Source organism: Microcebus murinus, chromosome 17, assembly GCF_040939455.1.
Source record: "Microcebus murinus isolate Inina chromosome 17, M.murinus_Inina_mat1.0, whole genome shotgun sequence".
In the NCBI taxonomy this organism is placed as follows: domain Eukaryota; kingdom Metazoa; phylum Chordata; class Mammalia; order Primates; family Cheirogaleidae; genus Microcebus; species Microcebus murinus.
In genome coordinates this window covers 44,506,837-44,530,035 of record NC_134120.1, presented here as the reverse complement: position 1 = coordinate 44,530,035, position 23,199 = coordinate 44,506,837, and the positions used below count along the sequence as shown (strand labels likewise).

The 23,199-nt window shown below is 44.5% G+C and overlaps 1 protein-coding gene across 2 annotated transcripts in view; it reads right to left on the bottom strand.

The window, feature by feature from the left end:
- The window catches only part of ANKRD29 (ankyrin repeat domain 29), a 52,875-nt gene extending 33,488 nt beyond the window's left edge, over positions 1 to 19,387 (bottom strand). The window contains exons 1-2 of one of the 2 annotated variants that reach the window (XM_012746275.2): positions 19,204 to 19,387; positions 5,385 to 5,495 (exon numbers count right to left, since the gene is read on the bottom strand). In XM_012746275.2, the coding sequence (XP_012601729.1) occupies positions 5,385 to 5,495; positions 19,204 to 19,224 (132 nt within the window). In that variant the 5' untranslated portion in view covers positions 19,225 to 19,387. Of the gene's footprint in view, positions 1 to 5,370; positions 5,496 to 19,203 lie in introns of those variants that run through there. The other variant, XM_012746276.2, reaches the window with a different exon arrangement.
- Positions 19,388 to 23,199: the final 3,812 nt, after the last annotated feature.

Here is a 23,199-nt window from a genome sequence, read left to right as displayed (position 1 = left end):
TCTTTTTTTTTTTTTGTGAGACAAGGTCTTGCTCTTTTGCCTGAGCTAAAGTGCAGTGGTGTCATCATAGCTTACTGCAACCTCAAACTCCTAGGCTCCAGTGATACTCCTGACTCAGCCTCCCAAGTAGCTGGGACTACAGGCATGCACCATCACACCCAGCTAATTTTTCTATTTTTTGTAGAGATGGGGTCTCAATCTTGATCAGGCTGATCTCAACCTTCAGGCCTCAAGCAATCGTCCCTCCTTGGCCTTCCAAAGTGCTAAGATTACAGGCATGAGCCACTGCGCCCAGCCTAGAAGTCTTTATTTTTTTATTTATTTTTTTTGACACAGAGTCTCGTTTTATTGCCCAGGCTAGAGTGAGTGCCGTGGCGTCAGCCTAGCTCACAGCAACCTCTATCTCCTGGGCTCAAGCGATCCTTCTGCCTCAGCCTCCCGAATAGCTGAGACTACAGGCATGCGCCACCATGCCTGGCTAATTTTTTTTCTATATATATTAGTTGGCCAATTAATTTCTTTCTATTTATAGTAGAGATGGGGTCTAGCTCTTGCTCAGGCTGGTTTCCAACTCCTGACATCAAGCAATCCGCCCGCCTTGGCCTCCCAGAGTGCTAGGATTACAGGCGTGAGCCACCGCGCCCGGCCCTAGAAGTCTTTATCTTCAAAATGATTCAGGTAAAGACAGATGGCACTGTGGTGAAATGAGAGACTACAGAACTGAGAGGCAAGAGCTGGGGGTGGGGGGGTCCTAAGTCCACTTCTGCCATCAGCCAACAGTGTAACCTGGGGCAAGTTGCTTACAATTACTGGGACTCATTCGCTTCATCTTTAAAATGAGGGGATGGGTGGGATGATCACCAAGGTCTCTTCCAGCTTTAAGATTCACATGAGGCACACCATGTGATGTGGACCCTTTCAACTGAAATGAACCTTTGCAATTTAAGGTTGTTTACAAGGCCTCGAAATCACAATCTTAACTACCACCTCTGCATATTTAGCAACCTGCCTCTCAGAAGCGGATGACAAAGGCAGATGGCTCTGTACATGAGGAAGGCTCACTAGGTATAGGATGATTAAGTGAATGCTGGAGGCTTTGCGTCATTTCCATCAGCGGATTTTGTGGGAGCCCAGTGTGATTGAGTGGTCACTGACAGTAAGTGAGGTAAGTCAAGCAATGTGCTTAGCATAGTAATGTTAGATACCAGTTCAGTGAATGTTAGATTAGAATAATATTGTGATAGTTTAGTAAATGGTAGGTTATCATTTGGCTTCTGTTGACTTCTGTGAGTGACCATGCTAGTTTTGAGAAAGTTTTGTTTGCTTTACATAAAAAGTATAGGTGGAATCGAGAAAAGCTACTGGCTTCACAGTAGTGCTTTATATTTCTTCTACCCCATGTGACCATATTCAGCATTTGCATGTAAGACTCTTATATATAGGCTCTGCTATCCATTATTCAGTTGAATGCCTTTCTTGGTATTCTGCAGGGTTGGCATGGCAAGCTTGGTATTATTAACTTCCTCTTTAATGTGAGAAATTCTTATTTAGATAGCAGATAGGGAGAATCCTTGGTGTTATGGTCTGAATATGTCCCTCCAAAATTCATGTTGCATCCTAATCCCCACTGTGGTGGTATTAAGAAGTGGGGTCTTTCAGGAAGTGATTAAGTCATGAGGGCTGCACCTTCATGAATGGGATGAGTGCTCTTACAAAAGAGGTTGAAGGGAGCTCCTTGCTCTCTTCCACCACGTGAGGACACAGCAAAAAGTGGCCATGTACGAGGTAGAAGCCCTCACAAGAAACCAAATCTGCTGGTGCCGTGATCTTGGATTTCCCAGCCTCCAGAATCATAAATGACAGATTTCTGTTGTTTATGAATTACCCAGTATTTTGTTACAGAAACCTGAATGAACTAAGACATTTGGTTCAAAGCCAATCTGAATAAGCTATGAATATATCCTTTTACATGAGAGTAGAGAAAGTTTTTTATCATGGGTTACATTGATCTCACAATAAAAATCAATCACTTAATTTGGATATTTTAAGAAAGAAATAAAAAATGTTAGGCTCATCTGTTTTAAAGAAAAGACAAATCAAACAACAAAAAAACCTCCTTTATAGACAATTTCAATTCAATTGACATCATGGTTAATTGAGACAAAGTCAGGTTGGGACAAAGGAGAATAAAGAAGTGTTATATTAAATTGTACAAAATACTTCATATTTAAAACCTATTAGCTTGATCGATTTTAATTCTGTAAATATTAAGGTTACTTCATTTCATTGGATGGTGTTAAAAAGTATCCTTTAAAAACTAACTGGTTTTGAACAGAGCATATATAAATACATTACAATGTAGTGAAGTCCAAAACAAAAATGGCAATGAAACACATATGTTAATTCATGTGAAGAGGCTAAAAGAATCTTGCCATTGTACATCCTGGTGGTAGATGCATGTCAGAGAGATGGGCAAAGCAAAATATGTAAACATCATGGAAAGATGGCATTAATCTAGGAACCAAAGATGAATAGGTGTTAGGGAACCAAAGCTTTGGTCCATAGTGAGTGGCCTTGACATAAAATATTTGTTCTTCACAATGCTATTTGTTGGAAAAGTCTGAACAGAGTCATACTCAAGGTTAGGAACAATTCCCAAGAACGCCCCATAGGCCTCTCCTTGCATTGCAATGGCTCTTACAGGCTTCCTAGGTGACCCTGGGGCTTGGCCCCACTGGCGAGGGCAGTCCTAGCCTAGAGATCAATTAGTACCATAAGAAATCGTCCTGGCCGGGCGCTGTGGCTCACGCCTGTAATCCTAGCTCTTGGGAGGCCGAGGCGGGCGGATTGCTCAAGATCAGGAGTTCAAAACCAGCCTGAGCAAGAGCGAGACCCCGTCTCTACTATAAATAGAAAGAAATTAATTGGCCAACTGATATATATAAAAAATTAGCCGGGCATGGTGGCGCATGCCTGTAGTCCCAGCTACCAGGGAGGCTGAGGCAGAAGGATCACTGGAGCCCAGGAGTTTGAGGTTGCTGTGAGCTAGGCTGACGCCATGGCACTCACTCTAGCCTGGGCAACAAAGCGAGACTCTGTCTCAAAAAAAAAAAAAAAAAAGAAATCGTCCTGGAACCTGCACTCCACGTTCAGGTGGCACGTGGAGGAAGCAGAAACCCAGCCAGTGACATTCTGCAGGGAACAAAGGACTGCACTGTTTTCAAACATCTCCCTACCCTCAGTCACCACCACCGTTAGAGGCCTTTTCAAAATAAAGGAGATACCTGAAATTACCATCACTTAGACTTGCTCCTTTGGGTTAAGGAATCATTTATCTAGAAAGCTTCTGATAAGAAGAGTTCTTGTTTTAAATAAGGAGGAGTAACCTATAAACATATTAGTGTCTATTCATAGAAGCAAAATTTTTGCTACCGGTCTCCCAGCAGACAGGACAGGGTGTGAGTTCTGAGGGGAAGGCAGTGGCAGGACAGATGGCTCCTGGTGTGGAAAGGGAGCTGAGAAGGCCGAGAGTGTGGTGAGCAGGATGTGTGTGGCACTGCCGGGCAGCCCTGGAAAGCTGGAAGCCAGGAGGAAGTCGTAGTGATGTCTGAAAGGGGTGGCTTCCAGGAAAAGAGGAAAAACGTTAATAAAAGTGGTTAGTGGGTTAGGCCACAGTGAAAACTGGTGCTGTTACCCCACAGTTTTGCCCAGCATGGGGTAGGAATTGGTCCAGTGAGACCTGAGTAAGACTGGGATGGCCAGGTCACAGATGCCCAAGACCCCATGTCAGCCTGAGTTCTGGCAAGAAACAGATGATACTTTCAAACTGGGATGATTGGAAGAAAGTTTAATAAAGAGACTATTTATAAAGCTGTGGCCTGGGTGCAGGAAGACTACAAAGAACACTGTAGCACTGGCAGCTAGGAACAGCGGGGCTCTGGGAAGGCTCTGCGTTGAAGGCACCATGGGAAGGTGGTGGCTCCCAGGCAGCAGAGAGCGGGGACACCCCTGTCAGACAGAACAGGGAGGGCGCTAGGCTCCCTAATGTCCCTTTCCTCCCACCCTCTGACTCCCGCCAATGTGCCACGGGCCAAACCCAACTGGAGGCTGCTGGGGCAGTCCACATAGTTCAGTCTCCAGGACACGGAACAAGAAGGGTGTGGAGTGGATCTAGAGTTGCAAGCCAAAGACATCCTGCCACAGTGCCCCAGTGGCAAGTTGGGACAGTCGCTGCTATTTATATTTCACTGGTGGAAGATTTCATTTACCAAATTTGTGCAACAAAAGCTGGAAATGGAACACCATATTTTCAGGGAAACATTAAGGTTCCTTTGCCTGTAATCCTAGCTCTTGGGAGGCCGAGGCGGGCGGATTGCTCAAGGTCAGGAGTTCAAAACCAGCCTGAGCAAGAGCGAGACTCCGTCTCTACTATAAATCGAAAGAAATTAATTGGCCAACTGATATATATATATAAAAAATTAGCCGGGCATGGTGGCGCATGCCTGTAGTCCCAGCTACCCGGGAGGCTGAGGCAGAAGGATCACTCGAGCCCAGGAGTTTGAGGTTGCTGTGAGCTAGGCTGACGCCACGGCACTCACTCTAGCCTAGGCAAGAAAGCGAGACTCTGTCTCAAAAAAAAAAAAAAAAAAAAAAAAAAAAAAAAAAAAAAAAAAAAAAAAAAAAAAAAAAAAAAGGTTCCTTTGAAAACATTTTTATTCAAATCCTGAAATCAAAATACCTCTGCTTACTCTCTCCCTTCATGTGAAGGCCTCCTTGTCCCCACAGATGTGAAGAAGTCCTGCTGAGCACAGAGAAATTACTACTTCTAGCTGCAGGTGGAGGGGCAGAGGGGGGGCGCGCTAAGTGGTGCCTGATAGTGGGCAGTCGTATCCATTGTTATTTCCCCTTCTGAATCGCCAATTAATGTATTTATGTTTGCAGAAAGTAATGAAAGGATAAGAAGCTGGGTGGAGGTTTTCATTTCTCAGTTTTCTCATCCTCGTAGAAAAAACATAACTCCCACATCCATGCAACCCACTTGTGCTCTATATTATCTCCATCTTTTCACGAAAGCAGTTGGTTTGAATTCTTTGCCTCAATAGCATTTTTCTTCTTGTAAATTGCCAATTTGGATTCCTAGGGTAGTGCTTCTTTCTCTACCGTGGCTGCTTCCTGTTTTGTGCACGTAATTCCTTTCCTCTCTGACTTCCCCCAGTTATGTTTTTAAGTTCACGACAATGCCTTGGGCATTTTGAAAAGGATAAAGTGAGCAAACACAGGAACGAGCAAACGAGCATCATAAAGGGAAATGTATGCATGGGGGCTCTCACGCCCACAGAGGGCGACCGTGTGCTCGGGGCATGCGTATACCGGTCCTCCCGTACACTGTCTCTGCAGTCCACGTCCACCCGGCCGCTGTTCAGCAACAGCTTCAGCAGTGCCAGATTTCCTCTCCTTGCTGCCCAGAACGCGGCGTTGGCAAGTGGAGTTTCCTTCTGCAAGAACAAAATGAAACGGGATCTTAAAATCGACACTTGTTAACATGACCGCTTTTACGCAAATAGATAATACCATTCCAAAAGGGGAATTTCCAGAAGTGTTGTATTCTTTGCAAGACTGTTCCCCCAGCAATAGATGATTATAATATATATACTTCATTATAGAATGTACTGTTTGATCCCAGACACCTGAACCACAATGTGGTCATGCAGGGCAATGTTCTTAATACGGCACTATTAATAACCTATTTCTCACTAATGTTCTTACCTTCCTGCCTCTGTTGTATCTTTGTTCACACAGTTTCCTTTTTACTTGAAATGAATTTTCCGTCACCCTTCAAGGCCAAGGTTCTTTTCAAACACTATTTCCTCCCTGAAACATTCCAAATCTCTTTTTACCTCCAAACAGGGCAAAGTTTCTCCCAATTCTACCTCCCAAAGGAGTTTACTTGCCCCGCCCCCCTTTTTTTTGGTGGGGAGTGGAGACAGAGTCTTGCTCTGTCACCCTGGCTAAAGAGCAGTGGCATCAACTGACCCTTTTTACACCCTCAGTGCTTTCTGTCTGATTCCAGCTATCTGGGTAAATGCCTCACTTTCCCCCCACCTAATTTTCTTTGCCTCAGCTGGAACTGTCAAAGGTTTCAGTCGAGAACCAGGAATTTAGGGCAGAGAATGCCATTATGTGTCCTTGTATGGATCCTTCACTCTCCTGCTGGGTCATTTTAAATCCGCAAAGTTAGTGTTGGAGCCATACTTTCCATAGAAGGCATAGAACTGGGAAACAGTCTTCCACATGTGTGGCAGAGCTGACTGTAGTACAATTTCCTTCTCTCAAACAAATCGATTTGGATTTGTAGAGAAGAGTCCAGGAGAGGGAGGGCTGGCTTTCGGCCTGGACAGTCCTGAGTTTCAGTCGAGCCCGGGGCAAGTGACTAGGCCCTTGGGAATCTCAGTTTCCTCCTGCCTAGATGGAGATCACAGTAGCTGCCTTGAAGTTTGTGATAAGGATTCAATGATGTACATTGATTGCCTCATACAGTGCCCAGCACACCGCAAATGCTGACAAGCGTGGGTTTCCTTTCCTCTATCTAGTTTTCTATACAAAGTCAATCAATAGGCACCGTTAAATTCTTTTTTTTTTTTCCCCAAGAAAATGCCAGCAAGTAAGGCAAAGTTAAATTCAGGGTGCTGATACCAATAAAGAATTTTGCTGGTTTCAGGATATTTTAGAACATTCACATTGTTTAATAAAGGCACTTTTTTGGATGGGTTTAAAATATCTACTGATCCAAAAGGACTTTCACGCATTATGTATTTTAAATATGTTGATATTGTATTAATATTACATACAATGCTATACTAAGTTAAAAAGAAAACACCAACAATTCCAGCTGCTCAATGGAGCCATCTGAAATGAAAGGACAGCGACAGCAGAGTGATGACAATATTTGTTGGAGCCAGGATTGCATTTCAGAAGTCCTTCAGCACATAAGCTTATGTGCTTGTACATACTTGGATGAGAGAATGGCAAGGCAGGGAGAGATAAGCAGATAGCAAACATACTTGGAATAGTTTCTGGCTCATTCTGGAGGGGAAAAAATCACCTCAAACTCCAGATTGACAATTTGCCTTCTCTGAGGTGTAAATTTTACTGTCCTGGAGTTTCCAAGCCAAACTGCAACCGTGGTGTTCACACTAGCGTTGGTGCCTTGGCGCCAAGCTAGGTCTAACTTATTACAGCTGTTAGTAACTATAGTGAATGTATCAGCAAAGCAGGTTTGACCTGTAAAAGAAATCACTGAGAAATGCCTTTTTTTTTTGAGACAGAGTCTCACTCTCTTTCCCAGGCTAAAGTGCCATGGCGTCTGCCCAGCTCACAGCAACCTCAAACTCCTGAACTCAAGCAATCCTCCTGTCTCAGCCTCCCGAGTAGCTGGACCTACAAGCACGCACCACCGTGCCCAGCTAGTTTTTTCTATTTTAAGTTGTTTTGGCTAATTTCTTTCTATTTATAGTAGAGACGGGGTCTTACTCTTGCTCAGTCTGGTTTTGAACTGCTGAGCTAAAGCAATCCTCCTGCCTCGGCCTCCCAGAGTGCTAGGATTTACAGGCGTGAGCCACTGTGCCCGGCCATAAATCACCGAGCAGTGCCCTTTTTAACAAAGAGAATGCACAAGGCCAGAATGAAGTCTAGGAGGGTGAATTAGGAAGAGAATTTAATATGCATCATGGAACAGCTATGCTGTCTTTACCAGAAATGTAAACACGAGAGTGATAAATTATAATTCATTTCCAGTGACTTTGTCGTTTCACTTTAACCCCAAATACCTTTGAAAAACCAGTTGCAAATAGCAAGTATCTATTGTTATAAACAAGTGCTCCAGCCAGGGCCTTTCCTCCCTTTAAGATGGTCCTGGGGATGCTTCCCCTACTGGGCTGTACATCCTGGTTTCCTATAAAGTTCTAGGAACTAAGCTTTGTGAAAAGCTATAAATACCTCATTTTCCCTCAGGGGCTTGATTTCCTGAGAGGTGGAGGCATGATAGAGCAGTTGATCTGGGGTAAGAAAGAGCTGGGTTAAAGCCCAAATCAGTTCCCAGCTCTGTGACTTGGGAAAAGTTATTTAATAACAATATAGGAGCTCTGTTAGGTGTTGTTGGAGGATTAAATGAGGTAATACTCATAAATGCACTTATATAGTATATACACTCAAGCAGTGGTAGCTATAGGCTGGGTGTGGTAGCTCATGCCTGTAATCCTAGTACTCTAGGAGGCCAAGGTGGGTGGATTATTTGAGCTTGGAGTTCGAGACCAGCCTGAGCAAGAGCGAGATCCCGTCTCTACTAAAAAAATAAAAATAAATTAGCTGGACAACTAAAAATATATATATATAAAATTAGCCGGGCATGGTGGCGCATGCCTGTAGTCCCAGCTACCCATAAGGTTGAGGCAGGAGGATCGCTTCAGTCCAGGAGTTTGAGGCTGCTGTGAGCTAGGCTGACACCATGGCATTCTAGCCCGGGCAAGAGAGTGAGACTCTGTCTCAAAAAAAAAAAAAAAACCCAAGAAGTGGTAGATATAAATACACAGCCCCTATAGCTCTTTAAAACACTTGTTCAGTCAAATTCATTTACTTGGTCACTAGCATGTGCTAGGGTAGTGGCACCTGGCACTGCCACGACTTAGGGTCTCGTAGTCATGTCATCATAAGTCATGTCAACAGGCATCATAAGGTATGACAGGTGCAAGAGCTGTCATGCAGCTGCTTGTGGCGAGAACACAAGCCAGGGAATGGTCAATTCTACCTGAGAGGGTGGCCAGGAACAGTTTCAAAGGAAAGGAATTCTTCCTTTAATTTTTTTTTTCTTTCTTGCAGTCCATCAAGTGTTTAAGGAAAGGAATTCTTGAGACAAGTTATGAAAGACGAGTAGTGGCCTGGCTGGGTAGACAAGGGGTGCCGAGCATTCCAGGTGGAGAAAGTGGTGAAGCAAAGACTTGGAGCCTTGCCACAGTGTTCTGGGGGTGAGGCAGGCATCACCTGCTGGGCAGGGTGGGAGAGAGGACAAGAGCTGATGCAGGACAGGTGGTCAGGGCCAGATTCCAGAAGCTCTGCTGCTGTGCTACTGAGTTTGGACTTCATCCTGGTGGGCTCTAGAGAGTCCAGGAAGCATTTGAAGGTGGGGAGATGCTATCTGTTTTGCATTTCAGCAAGGAGCCTGTGGCAGCCTCAGGAAGAAGGATAGTGGTCTGGAGTGGTGGTCAGGTGGAGTGGTGGCCTGAGCTGAGGCAGCGGCAGTGGAAATGAGAGGATGGGACAGACTGGAGACATTTTAAGGAGCTAAACTGTATAGTCTTGGTCTGTGATTGTATGTGCAGGAGAGGAGGGAAAAGGGGAGTGCCCTGATTCCCAGGTTTCTGGTTCAAGTGTCTGGGTGATTGTGGTGCCATTCAAGAAAGTAGAAAATACTATATGAAGGACAGGGTTGGGGGGGGGATGGCAAGTTCACCTTTGAATATTCTGAGTTTCAAGTGCCTACAGGACGCTTAGGTGGAAATGTCTAGCAAAGAAATGGGTACAAGTGCTCTTCTCAGCTATGGCTGACACAGTTATTGGAGGTCAGGAAGCTTGAACTAATGCTTATTAAGTGCTTACACTGTTCCATGTGATGTATCTTCTGTGTATACCAGCTCTTTAATCTTCATCATAGCTCAGTGAAGTGGGCCCTATGACTGTCCCACTTTACAGAGGAGGTAAGAAATGGTCAGCCAAGCTGCAGTGCCAGGAAGTGTGTTGCTTGAGGCTGCCCTTTTGACTACTGATCACACTGTTCTGTTTCCTGACAAATTCTTTTTCTATAGACAGCAAGAAAAAAGGCAGCAATGACCCCAAATGACCTCTATCCTATCCTCTACCCCAAGCTCTTCCCTGGCCAAGATGGAACATGCCCAGACTCTCCTTCTGTTTGGGGTCTATACACATCATATTCCCTGGATGACTTCCAAATCTCTGGGTACAATATATACAAAATCATATTAATACATGGTATGGAGTGAGACAGGGGCAAGTCCTTTAGCTTTTAAAGGAAATCATGCGAGTGGAACCACTTTACACAAACTGTAAAGCACTGTAGCAAGTGTGCTATTATTATTTAACCTCTTTCTTGATTTTTCTCATCTCAACAATAAGGCCAATGGGCCTTTATGAGTAACAGCAACAAGAACTAAGGTTGGGATCTTGCTCTGTAGTAGGCAGTGCACTAAGCATTTTAACTGCTTTAACTCAATTCCCAGAACAACCCCATGAGGTAGGTACAGTCACACCCTGTATAATGACATTTTGGTCAACAACAGGCTGCATATATGACAGTGGTCCCATAAGTGTTTTTTCTTTTTAAATAAACTTTTTATTGACATCTATAACATACATACAAACAAGTACACAAATAACAAGTGTACCGCTTGATGAATTTCCACAAAGCCTTCACTCTTAAATACACTAGACTGCATCTCCAAAAAATAAAGACATTCATGTAGCCACAATAGCACGAAATCCAATTTTAGAACAAAATTCCTGGGACAATGAGGTGATGACAGAAGGTGTCTTGTCCTACTTTTGGGCCACCATATATTTAACTTTTGATGATTTCTCATTCTTTGGCTTGTTGTTTGTTAAGGAAGGGGTGGGAGGAGAGAAATTTTAGTTTTTTAATATTTCTTTTCTGAATTGCTTGGATCATATTGCCAGAGTGAGGGCTCAATAAAGAACTAGGTTTCAGGCAAGAATAAAAGTCAGTAGTTATTATAAGATTATAGTACAGTACTTTTACTATATACCCTTTCCATGTTGAGGTATGTTTAGATACACAAATACCATTGTGTTACAGTTGCCTATAGTATTCAGTGCAGTAACACACTGTCCAGGCCTGTGGCCTGGGAGCAATTGGCTATACCATGTACCATAGATGAGGAGTAGCTGTATCATGTAGACCTCTGTAAGTAACCTTTATGATTTCGCACAATGACAAAATTGCCTAACAATGCATTTCTCAGAACATACCCCCGTCATTAAGTGACACATGATGATATTGTAATTATCACCATTTTCAAGATGAGGAAACTGAGTATAGAAGTGAATTACTCAAGGTTAAGGATCTTGGCTCATCCAAGTAATGGAGCCAGGATTCAAACCCAAGTCTTTGGATCCAGAGCCCAAGATCTTACATCTTACATTTTGTGAGAAAAATTGAGTGTAAACCTCCATATTTGCCATATTTTCTTCTCTCTCTAATCCCCCGGCCCCTACTTTACTGCCAAAAGGATGTTTTTGAAATATCATTGGCTATTCTAATCCATTTTCCCACTTTGTGCAAATATTTGAAATTTTCAGAATGTTTAATTAACATTAAATCTAAATTCTGTATTGTCAGTATCATTACACTTCCATAAGTGATAGAAAATTGAAGAGAAAAAGTGATTTGCCCTGGGCATTCTGCCTTAGAGGTAAGTCCACACAATACTGGTATTTTCAAACTCAGAACTCAAGACCATGTTTAAAGTTTGTTTAAAACATATACATCTAATACAGGCAAATCTATAGAGATGAAAAGTAGATTAACAGTTCTTTAAAGCTGGGAGGTTTTGGGGTAAACATTAATATGCCTGATAATGGGTATGAGGTTTCTTTTGGGGATAATTAAAAATTTCTAAAAATTTTTTATTTTTCAGATTTTTTTAGAGACAAGGTCTCGCTCTATTGTCCAGGCTGGAGTATAGTAGAATGATCACAGCTAACTACAAACCTTGAACTCCTGGGATTAAGCAACCATCCGGCCTCAGCTTCCCAAAGTGCTGGGATTATAGGCGTGAGTCACCGTGCCCTGTCCAGGTTCTAAAATTGATTATGCTGATGGTTGTATAACTCTGTGTATTTACTACAAACCACTGAAATGAATACTTTAAATGCGTGAATTATATGGCATATGATTTGTACCTTAAAGTTGCTAAGAAAACATATGGTTTTGTCAATTTATTTTCCTGTGGCTCATCCATATAATTTAAGCTGGTTGGTGAACTGGAGTTAACCATGAGTTAATTTACATACTCTCATAACAAGGATGATGTGTACAGGTTCTTGTACTTCCAGCCTATAAGGGACTGGTTTCAATCACTAAAATGAAACATGGTATTGAGATGCTTTGGCTTCTTGGGTAAGATATGGGAGAATAAACACCCAAATATTTTTGATTAGCTATGGATATCTCATGTAATATGGTAGCCTTCCACACCCCCAACTGTGTTAGGGCTAACACAGTTAGGCTTTTGACACCTTCAGCCTTAGAGAACAAGTCCTGAGTAGATGAAGCAGCTGTTACAACGTCAAAAGTCAATGTACTAGCCGGGCGCGGTGGCTCACGCCTGTAATCCTAGCACTCTGGGAGGCCGAGGCGGGAGGATCGTTTGAGCTCAGGAGTTCAAAACCAGCCTGAGCAAGAGCAAGACCCCATCTCTACTAAAAATAGAAATTAATTGGCCAACTAAAAATATATATAGAAAAAAATTAGCCGGGCATGGTGGCACATGCCTGTAGTCCCAGCTACTCGGGAGGCTGAGGCAGGAGGATTTTGAGGAGTTTGAGGTTGCTGTGAGCTAGGCTGACGCCATGACACTCTAGCTCAGGCAACAGAGTGAGACTGTCTCAAAAAAAGAAGTCGATGTACAGAAATCCATGAACTTTATTCCACAAAAATGGCTTAGACCTGCACTCTGAGTTTGCTTTTACTTTAAAAAAATAATTCCAACAAATATGTGTCTGTTATCCCAACTAGAAAAAATTAGGAGTGGCCTATTGTTAAAGGAAGTTTGCTGGAGGCAAACCAGTGAGAAGGGACTGCTAACAACAGCAGGATGGAAAAACCATACAAAGTAGATGCATGGGGCCCCTGTGGTTCAGATGCAAATAGCCCCATAGACAGTGACCCTCCAGAAGGCCCTAATTGTGATTTACAATGCTCTGTTTATGCTCCCACAGACTCATCCAACAAGGCTGGGCCTTGTTACACACAGGCTTCAGGGGTCCACAGCCCAGGGCCTATGAGCCTTTCATCAGCCTATGAAAATGAAAAAGTTAACTTATGGCTCCCAAATCAAAGTTGGTAAATACTCAATTAAGTAGCTACCAAACATAACATCTTTTCAACTTATTAATTGCTAAATTTGGTAGTCATAAAATATTGATGACACATGAAAATAATTTATCATCTAAGTTATTCATAGCTAAATAGTTTTAGAAGAAATATTATAAAATCCTTTAAAAAATTTGGCAATAAAAATTTTGCAATAAAAAGTCTGTCTTGGCCGGGCACAATGGCTCACGCCTGTAATCCTAGCACTCCAGGAGGCCAAAGCGGGAAGATCGCTTGAAGTCAGGAGTTCAAGACCAGCCTGGGCCGGGCGTTGTGGCTCACGCCTGTAATCCTAGCTCTTGGGAGGCCGAGGCGGGCGGATTGCTCAAGGTCAGGAGTTCAAAACCAGCCTGAGCAAGAGTGAGACCCCGTCTCTACTATAAATCGAAAGAAATTAATTGGCCAACTGATATATATATAAAAAAATTAGCCGGGCATGGTGGCGCATGCCTGTAGTCCCAGCTGCTCGGGAGGCTGAGGCAGAAGGATCACTCGAGCCCAGGAGTTTGAGGTTGCTGTGAGCTAGGCTGACGCCACGGCACTCACTCTAGCCTGGACAACAAAGCGAGACTCTGTCTCAAAAAAAAAATAAAAATAAAAAAAAAAAAAGACCAGCCTGAACAACACAGGGAGACTCTGTCTCTATGAAAATTAAAAATTTAGCCAGGCATGGACTACATGCATGTGCCTGTAGTCCTAGCTACTCAGGAGGCTGAGGTAGGAGGACTTCTTGAGCCCAGGAGTTCGAGGTTACAGTGAGCCACTGTACTTGCCATTGCCCTCTAGCCCTGGCAACAGAGTGAGGCCTGTCTCCCCCAAAAAAGTCTTCCTTATTATTATGGGCTATGGGGCTGTGGATGCATTTTAATACGTTTGATATGATGTGAGGTGGATGAAAGAATGTTGCTAAGGCAAGTCTTAGTCTGGCATGGGACTCTGCTTCCTTCCCCCAAACCTTACCTCTTCCATGATAAATCAACTACTCTTCATCCTTAACCTGATACAGAGCACTCCTCCTCTTTCCGAGCCTCAGTCTCCCCAGAATCCCTTCCTAGTGGGGGCAGGGCCTTCTCCCACACCAGCACTGCGCAGGGAATGGGCCACCTGGCTTCCAGGCCACTGCCCTCCATTCAGGTATACAAATCTCTGCTCCTTCAAGATGCAGACTATCCTACCTTCTCATCCTCCACCTTACCTAACAGTTGTCACCTCCAGATCATTCTTTCTTATTCACTGAAAATTTTGGCACCTGGCCTGGCAGATTCCTTTCTACCTACCCCAATCTCGACTTCATCCTGGCTTTTGCTCTACAAAACATCAACACTCAACCTCACCTCCTTTCCTTTTATCCCCTGGGAGACGTCCTCTCCCCCCGACCTTCTAGCTAATCCCTTCAGCTAGAGGAACCCTACTCAGGCTCACTGTCCCTTTACCCCGGAGAAATTCAGTCACTGACTTAGCTCAATCATTTCCTCTACTCCCAAACCTTCTCAACACTCCCTATCATCCTTTAAAAATATCTTTTTATTCAGATATAATCCACATATATAAAATCCATCAATTTAAAGCATATAATCCAGTGGTTTTTGCTATATGCATAAGGTTGTGCAACCATAACATTACCTTCCAGAACATTCTTATCACCCCAGAAACTCCATACTCATTAACAATCACTCACCATCCCCTCCTCTTCCTCAGCCCTCGGCAACCACATCTACTTTCTATCTCTATGGATTTGCCTATTTGGGACTTTTCATATAAGAGTAATAATACAATATGTGGCTTATTGTGTCTGGCTCCCTTCATTAACATAATGTTTTCAAGGTTCATCTACATTGTAGTATTTATTAGTGCTTCATTCCTTTTTCACAGCTGAATGGTATTCCATGGTATGGCTATACCATGTTATGAAATGAATGTTTGTGTTCCCTTCAAAATTCATATGTTGAAGCCCTACACACCAATGTCTTGAGGGCAAGATTTCTGCCTAAGCTAGTCCAGAAAGCAGGGCCACTACTCCAGTGAATCCCAAAGACAGAGCATTGAACCACTGAGAATTATTCTTGAGCTTTAAGATCTAATGGTATTTACCTTGCCACGTGTTGGACTTGCTTGAGACCCATCACCCCTTTCTTCTTTCCAAATTTGCCCTTTGGGATAGAAATGTCTATCTTCTATGCCTATCCCACCATTGTATTTTGAAAACACATAACATGTTTTTGATTTGATTTCACAGGTTCACAGCTAGAGAGGAATTTGCCTCAGGATGAACGGTACCTTGAGTCTCATCCATATCTGATTTAGATGACATTTAGATAAGACTTTGCACTTTAGACTGTAGAGTTGATACCAGAATAAGTTAAGACTTTTGAGGCTGTTGGGATGGAATGAATATATTTTTGTGAAAGAAGGACATGCAAGGGGGCCAGGGCAGAATGTTATAGATTGAATGTCTGTGTCCTCCCCATCCTCCAAATGCATATGTTGAATCCCTAACCCCCAATATGATAGTATTAGGAGGCATAGTCTTTGGAAATTAATTAGGTTTAGATGAGGTCCATGAGAGTAGAGCCCCCAAGATGGAATTAGTGCCCTTATAAGAAGAGGATAAGACACCAGATCTTTCTCTCTCCTTCACGTAAGGAAACAGGGAGCAGATGGCCAGCTGCAAGCCAGGCAAAGAGCCCTCACCAGTACCGAATCTTCTGGCACTTTGATCTTGGACTTCCCAGCTTGCTGGGAAACAAGTATCTGTTGATTAAGTCTCCCAATCTATGATATTTACAATGTATAATGCATTTTGTTTATCATCAGTTGATAGACATTGGGATTGTTTCTACTTTCTGGCTATTAAAATATTACTATGAATATTTGTGTACAAATTTTTGTGAGAACATATGCTTTCATTTCTCCTGGGTATATACCTACCAGTGGAATTACTGGGTCATAAGGTAACTCTATTTAACTTTTTGAAGAAAGATCAGACTGTTTTTTAAAATGACTGCATCATTGTACATCCCTATCAGCAATATATGATTGTTACAATTTTTCCACATCCTTGCCAACACTTGTCATTGTCTGTCTTGTTGACTGAAGTCATCCTAGTGGGTGTAAAGTGGTATCTCATTATGTTTTCATTTGCATTTCTCTGATGGCTAAAGACGAACATTTTTTCAGGTGCACAATGACTATTTGTACATCTTCTTGGAAAAAATGTCTATTCAGATCCTTTCCCTGTTTAAAATTGAGTTATTTGTCTTTTTTTGTTGTTGAAGCATCTATCATCATTTAAAGATGATTAAGCCTCTACCATTTTACTTTAACTATTTATGAACATATTGACTGCCACACACAAAAATCAGTAACTTTTCCTCGGGGCCACAGTGTTTTATTATGAACATAGAATAAAAACTTTGAGTGCAATTTAAAGGTGAATATAAATATAAAAATGAAATTTGACTTCTATTTAATCTACATTTTTAGAATTACATTATCAATATTAATTGTAACAATAAGAATATCAACATGTAGGATTTTATATACTTCACATGGCTCTGGTGTTGAGTTAAATGGCAGTTAATGTGTTGAGCTATTTTTTTAGAGATCTCACTCAGTCACCCAGGTTGGAGTGCAGTGGTGTAATCATAGCCAACTATAAACTCAAACTCCAGGGCTCAAGCAATCTTCCTGCCTCAGACTCCCAAGTAGCACTACAGGCGTGTGCCGCCATGCCCAGCTCATTTTTACAATTTTTGTAGAGATGGGGTCTCAATATGGTGCCCAGGCTGGTCTTGAACTCCTGGCCTCAAGCGATCCCCCTGCCTTGGCCTCCCAAAGTGCTGGGATTCAAGTCTTTACTGTTTTAAAACAAACAAACCCATGGTCAATTCCAAATCTCTGCTGCAGCTACTGCCTTTAAAAAAAAAAACCCTTTTCTTTCAGAATTTTGATTTTCTTAAAAGAGTTCTCTGCACTTGTGGATTGCATACACTGTCTTTTCAAGCTACTGTAATCTAGCTCCTGAACCTAACACTTCACTGAAACTGCTCTCGACAAGCTCACTAGTGGCTGTTCTGTTACTAAATCCAACAAAGGACTTTTCAATTCTTGTTTGATTTCCCTGTGGTATTTAACAGCAAGGCCCTCTTCATCTCCGTGGAAATACTGGAGATTCTTGGCATAAGTGACAGCTTATGCTTCTGGGTTTTCTCATACATCTCTCGATGCTCCTTCTGTTTTTTCAGCGGGTTTCTCTTACTCTATTCATTCTTAAATCTGAGGACAAAAGGTTTTGTCCTCAGTCCCCTTATTTTCCACCTTTACATGGTCCCACTGGGCAGTCATGTTCATTCCCATGGGTTCACTTATCACTTAAGGCTGTAGACTCTTAACTCTCGGCTCTATCTGTTGTCTAGACTTCCCTCCTGGGTTCCCAGTTTGTATATCTGTCTAATCAGCACCACTGGCTGGAGTCCTAGCCATCCTCAAACTTTGTCCCAAACGAAATGCTTTAATTGTCACCCCTCTTGCCTTCCCTATTCAGTTATAACACCGATCACTGAATTCTGTTGATTAAAAAATTTTTAAGTCATTCACTTTTGTCTACTCTCATCATCACCTATGCCCTGGTCCAGTACTCACTCCTTCCTTCCTTCCTTCCTTCCTTCCTTCCTTCCTTCCTTCCTTCCTTCCTTCCTTCCTTCCTTCCTCCCCTCCCCTCCCCTCCCCTTCCCTTCCCTTTCTTTCCTTTCTTTCTTCTTGTCTCTTTTCTTTTCTTCTCTCTCTTTCTCTCTTTTAGAGACAGGGTCTCCCTCTGTCGAGGGGGCTAGAGTACAGTGGCATCATCATAGCTCACTCCAGCCTTGAACTCCTGGGCTCAAGTGATCCTCTTGCCTCAGCCTCCACAGTAGCTGGGACTACAGGTGCTTGCCCAGCTAACTTTTCTACTTTTTGTAGAGATGGGGTCTCATTATGTTGCTCAGGCTGGTCTTGGAACTCCTGGTCTGGAACTCCTGGGCTCAAGCCATCCTGCCACCTCAGCCTCCCGAAGAGTACAGGCGTGAGCCACCGCGCCTGGACTAAGTACCATTTCTTAACAAGATGACTACAACATCCTCCTGACTGGTCTCCAGGGGCCATCCTCTTCTCCAAATTGTAGCCAAGGATCTTTCTAACTTGCACAACTCGTCATGCCATTCCTCTGCTTACGTGAGCGATAGGATTACAGTGGCTTGGGAGTCACACACACGGGATTCACTTTTAATACCATTAATTTACTAGCTGCGATGCCTCTGGGGAATTAACTGCTCTATGCCTTAGTTTTCTCATTTTTTAAAAAAGTAGGGCCACGAAGAGCACCATCACAGGGGCCTTCCCGAGGATCCACACCATGCACACGATGCCCTTGGTTCATAGTTGGGCACATTCTACCTGCTCAGTACATTTTAACTGTTATTTTTACTAAAGCCTTTCAATCGAGGCAAATCAATTAACCTCACTTTCATCCTAAAATGTGGGTATTAAATGGAATGATTTAATAAACTCTTCTAAGATGAGATTCCTGTGGACACTGAAGCCTGGTAATCAATTGCAGCTCCACTCCGCTGGTCGCTCGGTTTCAGTGTCCAGAAAAAGTCCTCTGGAGAGGGGGCAGCAGTGGGTGCTGCCGGCTTTCCAGAAAGAGGACGCAGAGGGACAGGCTCCGGGAACTCTGCGGCTGCAGGAAAGCGCTGACCGCGGGCTTCCTCCCCGCCCCCGCCTGTTACCCCGGCGACAGTCCCCGCCGCCGGGTCCCGGGGACAGGCTCACCAGACCCGCAGCGGTAAGTGCGGAGAGCCTGTCAAGTGAAGCAGAAACAGGCAAACCTCAAACCCACAGGGCGCGTCTCAGCCCCGCCGCTTCCTCCTCCATGCGGCCCGCAGCCGGGGGCGGGGGACAGTGTGCGACGCCCACCCCACCCTGCGGCCCTCGGCAGCGGGTCGGCGCCCGAGCCTGGGTCCCCGCCTGGAGCCCGCGGCGCTTACCTTGAAGGACATCCTGCACATGTCCGCGGCCGCCCCGGGCGCCTGGTCCTCCCGGGCCCTTCCCTCTCCCGCCGGGATCCGCAGAGGAGCGGCCTCCGCGGCGCCGCGCGCTCCCGCCGCCCTGCCGGCAGCCGCCGCCGCAGACAGGGCCGGGCGGGCGGGAGGCGCGCCTCGTCAGCCGCTCCGGCCCGCGGTGCGCTCCGCTCGCGCGCGCGCACTGCCACGCGTGCCGCTGGCGCGCTTCACGGCGCGCGCACACGCCCGCGCACGCGCGCACACTCCAAACTCCGCGCCCTCTGCGCGCTCTACGCTCCGCACGCACACAGCTCTCCACACGCACGTTTACACACCCACTGACACATCCACACACTCTCCAAACTCCACACACATACAGGTTCCACACACCCACTGACACATCCACACACTCTCCAAACTCCACACACGTACAGGTTCCACACACCCACTGACACATCCACACACTCTCCAAACTCCACACGCCCACTGACACATCCACACACTCTCCAACTCCACACACGTACAGGTTCCACACACCCACTGACACATCCACACACTCTCCAACTCCACACACGTACAGGTTCCACACGCCCACTGACACATCCACACACTCTCCAACTCCACACACGTACAGGTTCCACACGCCCACTGACACATTCACACACTCTCCAACTCCACACACGTACAGGTTCCACACACCCACTGACACATCCACACACTCTCCAACTCCACACACGTACAGGTTCCACACGCCCACTGACACATCCACACACTCTCCAACTCCACACACGTACAGGTTCCACACGCCCACTGACACATTCACACACTCTCCAACTCCACACACGTACAGGTTCCACATACCCACTGACACATCCACACACTCTCCAACTCCACACACGTACAGGTTCCACACGCCCACTGACACATCCACACACTCTCCAACTCCACACACGTACAGGTTCCACACGCCCACTGACACATCCACACACTCTCCAAACTCCACACACGTACAGGTTCCACACGCCCACTGACACATCCACACACTCTCCAAACTCCACACACATACAGGTTCCACACGCCCACTGACAAATCCACACACTCTCCAAACTCCACACACATACAGGTTCCACACACCCACTGACACATCCACACACTCTCCAACTCCACACACGTACAGGTTCCACACACCCACTGACACATCCACACACTCTCCAACTCCACACACGTACAGGTTCCACATACCCACTGACACATCCACACACTCTCCAACTCCACACACGTACAGGTTCCACACACCCACTGATACATCCACACACTCTCCAAACTCCACACACGTACAGGTTCCACACGCCCACTGACACATTCACACTCTCTCCAAACTCCACACACGTACAGGTTCCACACACCCACTGACACATCCACACACTCTCCAACTCCACACACGTACAGGTTCCACACACCCACTTATACACACACATACACACACACACACACACACTTTCTCTCTGTCTCCAAACTCCACACAGATGTGCAGTCTCTGCATTCCTCACACACAGCTGAAACACAAGGTTCTCCACACTCAAGTCCTCACACTCACACTTACACTCTTTCCAAACTCCACACACACTGTGCACACTCTCCGCATTCCACACAGACAGGCTCACACACCCACAACTACTCTCCACACTCATATCCACACACCCCACACACGGTCTCCCAAAGAGCCTGGGTGGCCCCAGAGGACTCTCAGCCTTCATTACAGTAGGAATGATGCTTCATTGCAATGATGTAAATGAAGGAAAAAATTCATCCACCACCCCACCACTGTTTCAAATAGCTATTTTAAGTTTTTTCTTTCTCCATTTTCTTTTCTTTTCTTTCCCTTACTTTTCTAAGAATCTGATTTTTTTCCCTCCTAGAGAAAAGGTCTGGGAAACAGGCCTTTTGATTGCATGAGTAGTAAGTGGTATTTTCCTTTTTGAAGGAAAAAGGAATATACTTACATCCCTCCTCCTCATTACTACACCAGTCACCATTTCCACTGAATTTGAGGAAATAAAACTGGGAGAGTTTTAAGTATAAAAGCCAATAATAGCCTTTTTAGAAAACGTAAATGATAAAAAGCGGATGTCTCACCCCACTCACACTCATTCATTCTCCTACTCACCTGTTTGTCTCTCCTTACCTCTTCTTCTTTTTTTTTTTTTTTTTTTTTGAGACAGAGTCTCACTTTTTTGTCCAGGCTAGGGTGAGTGCCGTGGCGTCAGCCTAGCTCACAGCAACCTCAAACTCCTGGGCTCGAGCGATCCTTCTGCCTCAGCCTCCCGAGTAGCTGGGACTACAGGCATGCGCCACCATGCCCGGCTAATTTTTTATATATATATCAGTTGGCCAATTAATTTCTTTCTATTTATAGTAGAGACGGGGTCTCGCTCTTGCTCAGGCTGGTTTTGAACTCCTGACCTTGAGCAATCCGCCCGCCTCGGCCTCCCAAGAGCTAGGATTACAGGCGTGAGCCACCGCGCCCGGCCTCCTTCCCTCTTCTTAATTGAATTTGTAATGAATATTTAATTCAAAAGGTAAAAAAAATACAACTATAAATAAAAGTTAATGAAAATAAATGTTTATTCTTTAAACTTGTGCTTAAAACAATTTTAAAATAAAAACATTCTGAACTTTTATAGAAAATTCCAATTTTTAAATCAAGAAATAACCCTAAATTTTTGTTGCCTTGGGCGTCTATAGATAAGACCACTTAAAATTGGCTAACACTGAACAACATTATTACGTAAGATCAAGCATCCTGGGTTTTGTTTTAACACTTGGGGTAAACAAAAGGGGGAAGAGAAAGTACTTGTATTTTGAGTGCTTTCTAGGTACCAGGTGTTTTCCCTATAAATATCCTATGAGGTGGGTATTATGCCCATTCCACAGACGAAAAAATAATGAAAGTAGGCCGGGCGCGGTGGCTCACGCCTGTAATCCTAGCTCTCTGGGAGGCCGAGGCGGGCGGATTGCTCGAGGTCAGGAGTTCGAAACCAGCCTGAGCAAGAGCGAGACCCCGTCTCTACTATAAATACAAAGAAATTAATTGGCCAACTAATATATATAGAAAAAATTAGCCGGGCATGGTGGCGCATGCCTGTAGTCCCAGCTACTCGGGAGGCTGAGGCAGGAGGATGGCTTGAGCCCAGGAGTTTGAGGTTGCTGTGAGCTAGGCTGACGCCACGGCACTCACTCTAGCCTGGACAACAAAGCGAGACTCTGTCTCAAAAAAAAAAAAAAAAATAATGAAAGTACTGTGAGATTAGAATAATTTGCTAATGAGTGATAGGGCCATAACTTTAATTAAGTCTGGCTCTAAATCATGTTTCCTTTCCTTTCCAGGACCACACTTGCTCTCAAAGTTGCTTTTGGCAAAGTCTCTGGCCAGGGTGCTGATAAGAGTCTTGTCACTCTCTGGAAAGAATGTGCCTGACACACCGTCCCACACACCTGGCTAAGCTCATCTTCGTCAAAAATGTTCCCAAACAGAATAAAGCCCTGAGGGTCACAGCCAGGCAAATCTTTTTAAAATGGCCCACTCCAAACTTTAATAGTGACCCCACTGGACCTAACATGAAATTAAATCAGCATGGCCCACTTTCCCTAACCAAAAAATTTCTCCCTATCCCAACAGAGCCTCTCCATCCTTGTCACCCACCCTTCCCTTATCACCACCTTCCTATCCCTATGGGTCTCTCTTCTCTCACTCCTGTCTGTGCTAAGCCAAACCCTGACCTGCCCAGGGTGTTACCCCCAGCTCAAGTTCCCCTTCCCCCACCTTAGTCCTCAGTCATCTCCCTGTCAACTTTGCCCAGCTCCTGCTGCAGTTCTGCTCTGCACCATGTCCCTTACCCCTTGATTCCACAGGGTCTGGCTTTGCTCTCAACTCTACTTCTGGTATTTCAGACTCCTTTAGTAGAGTTTAAATTCTTAAAG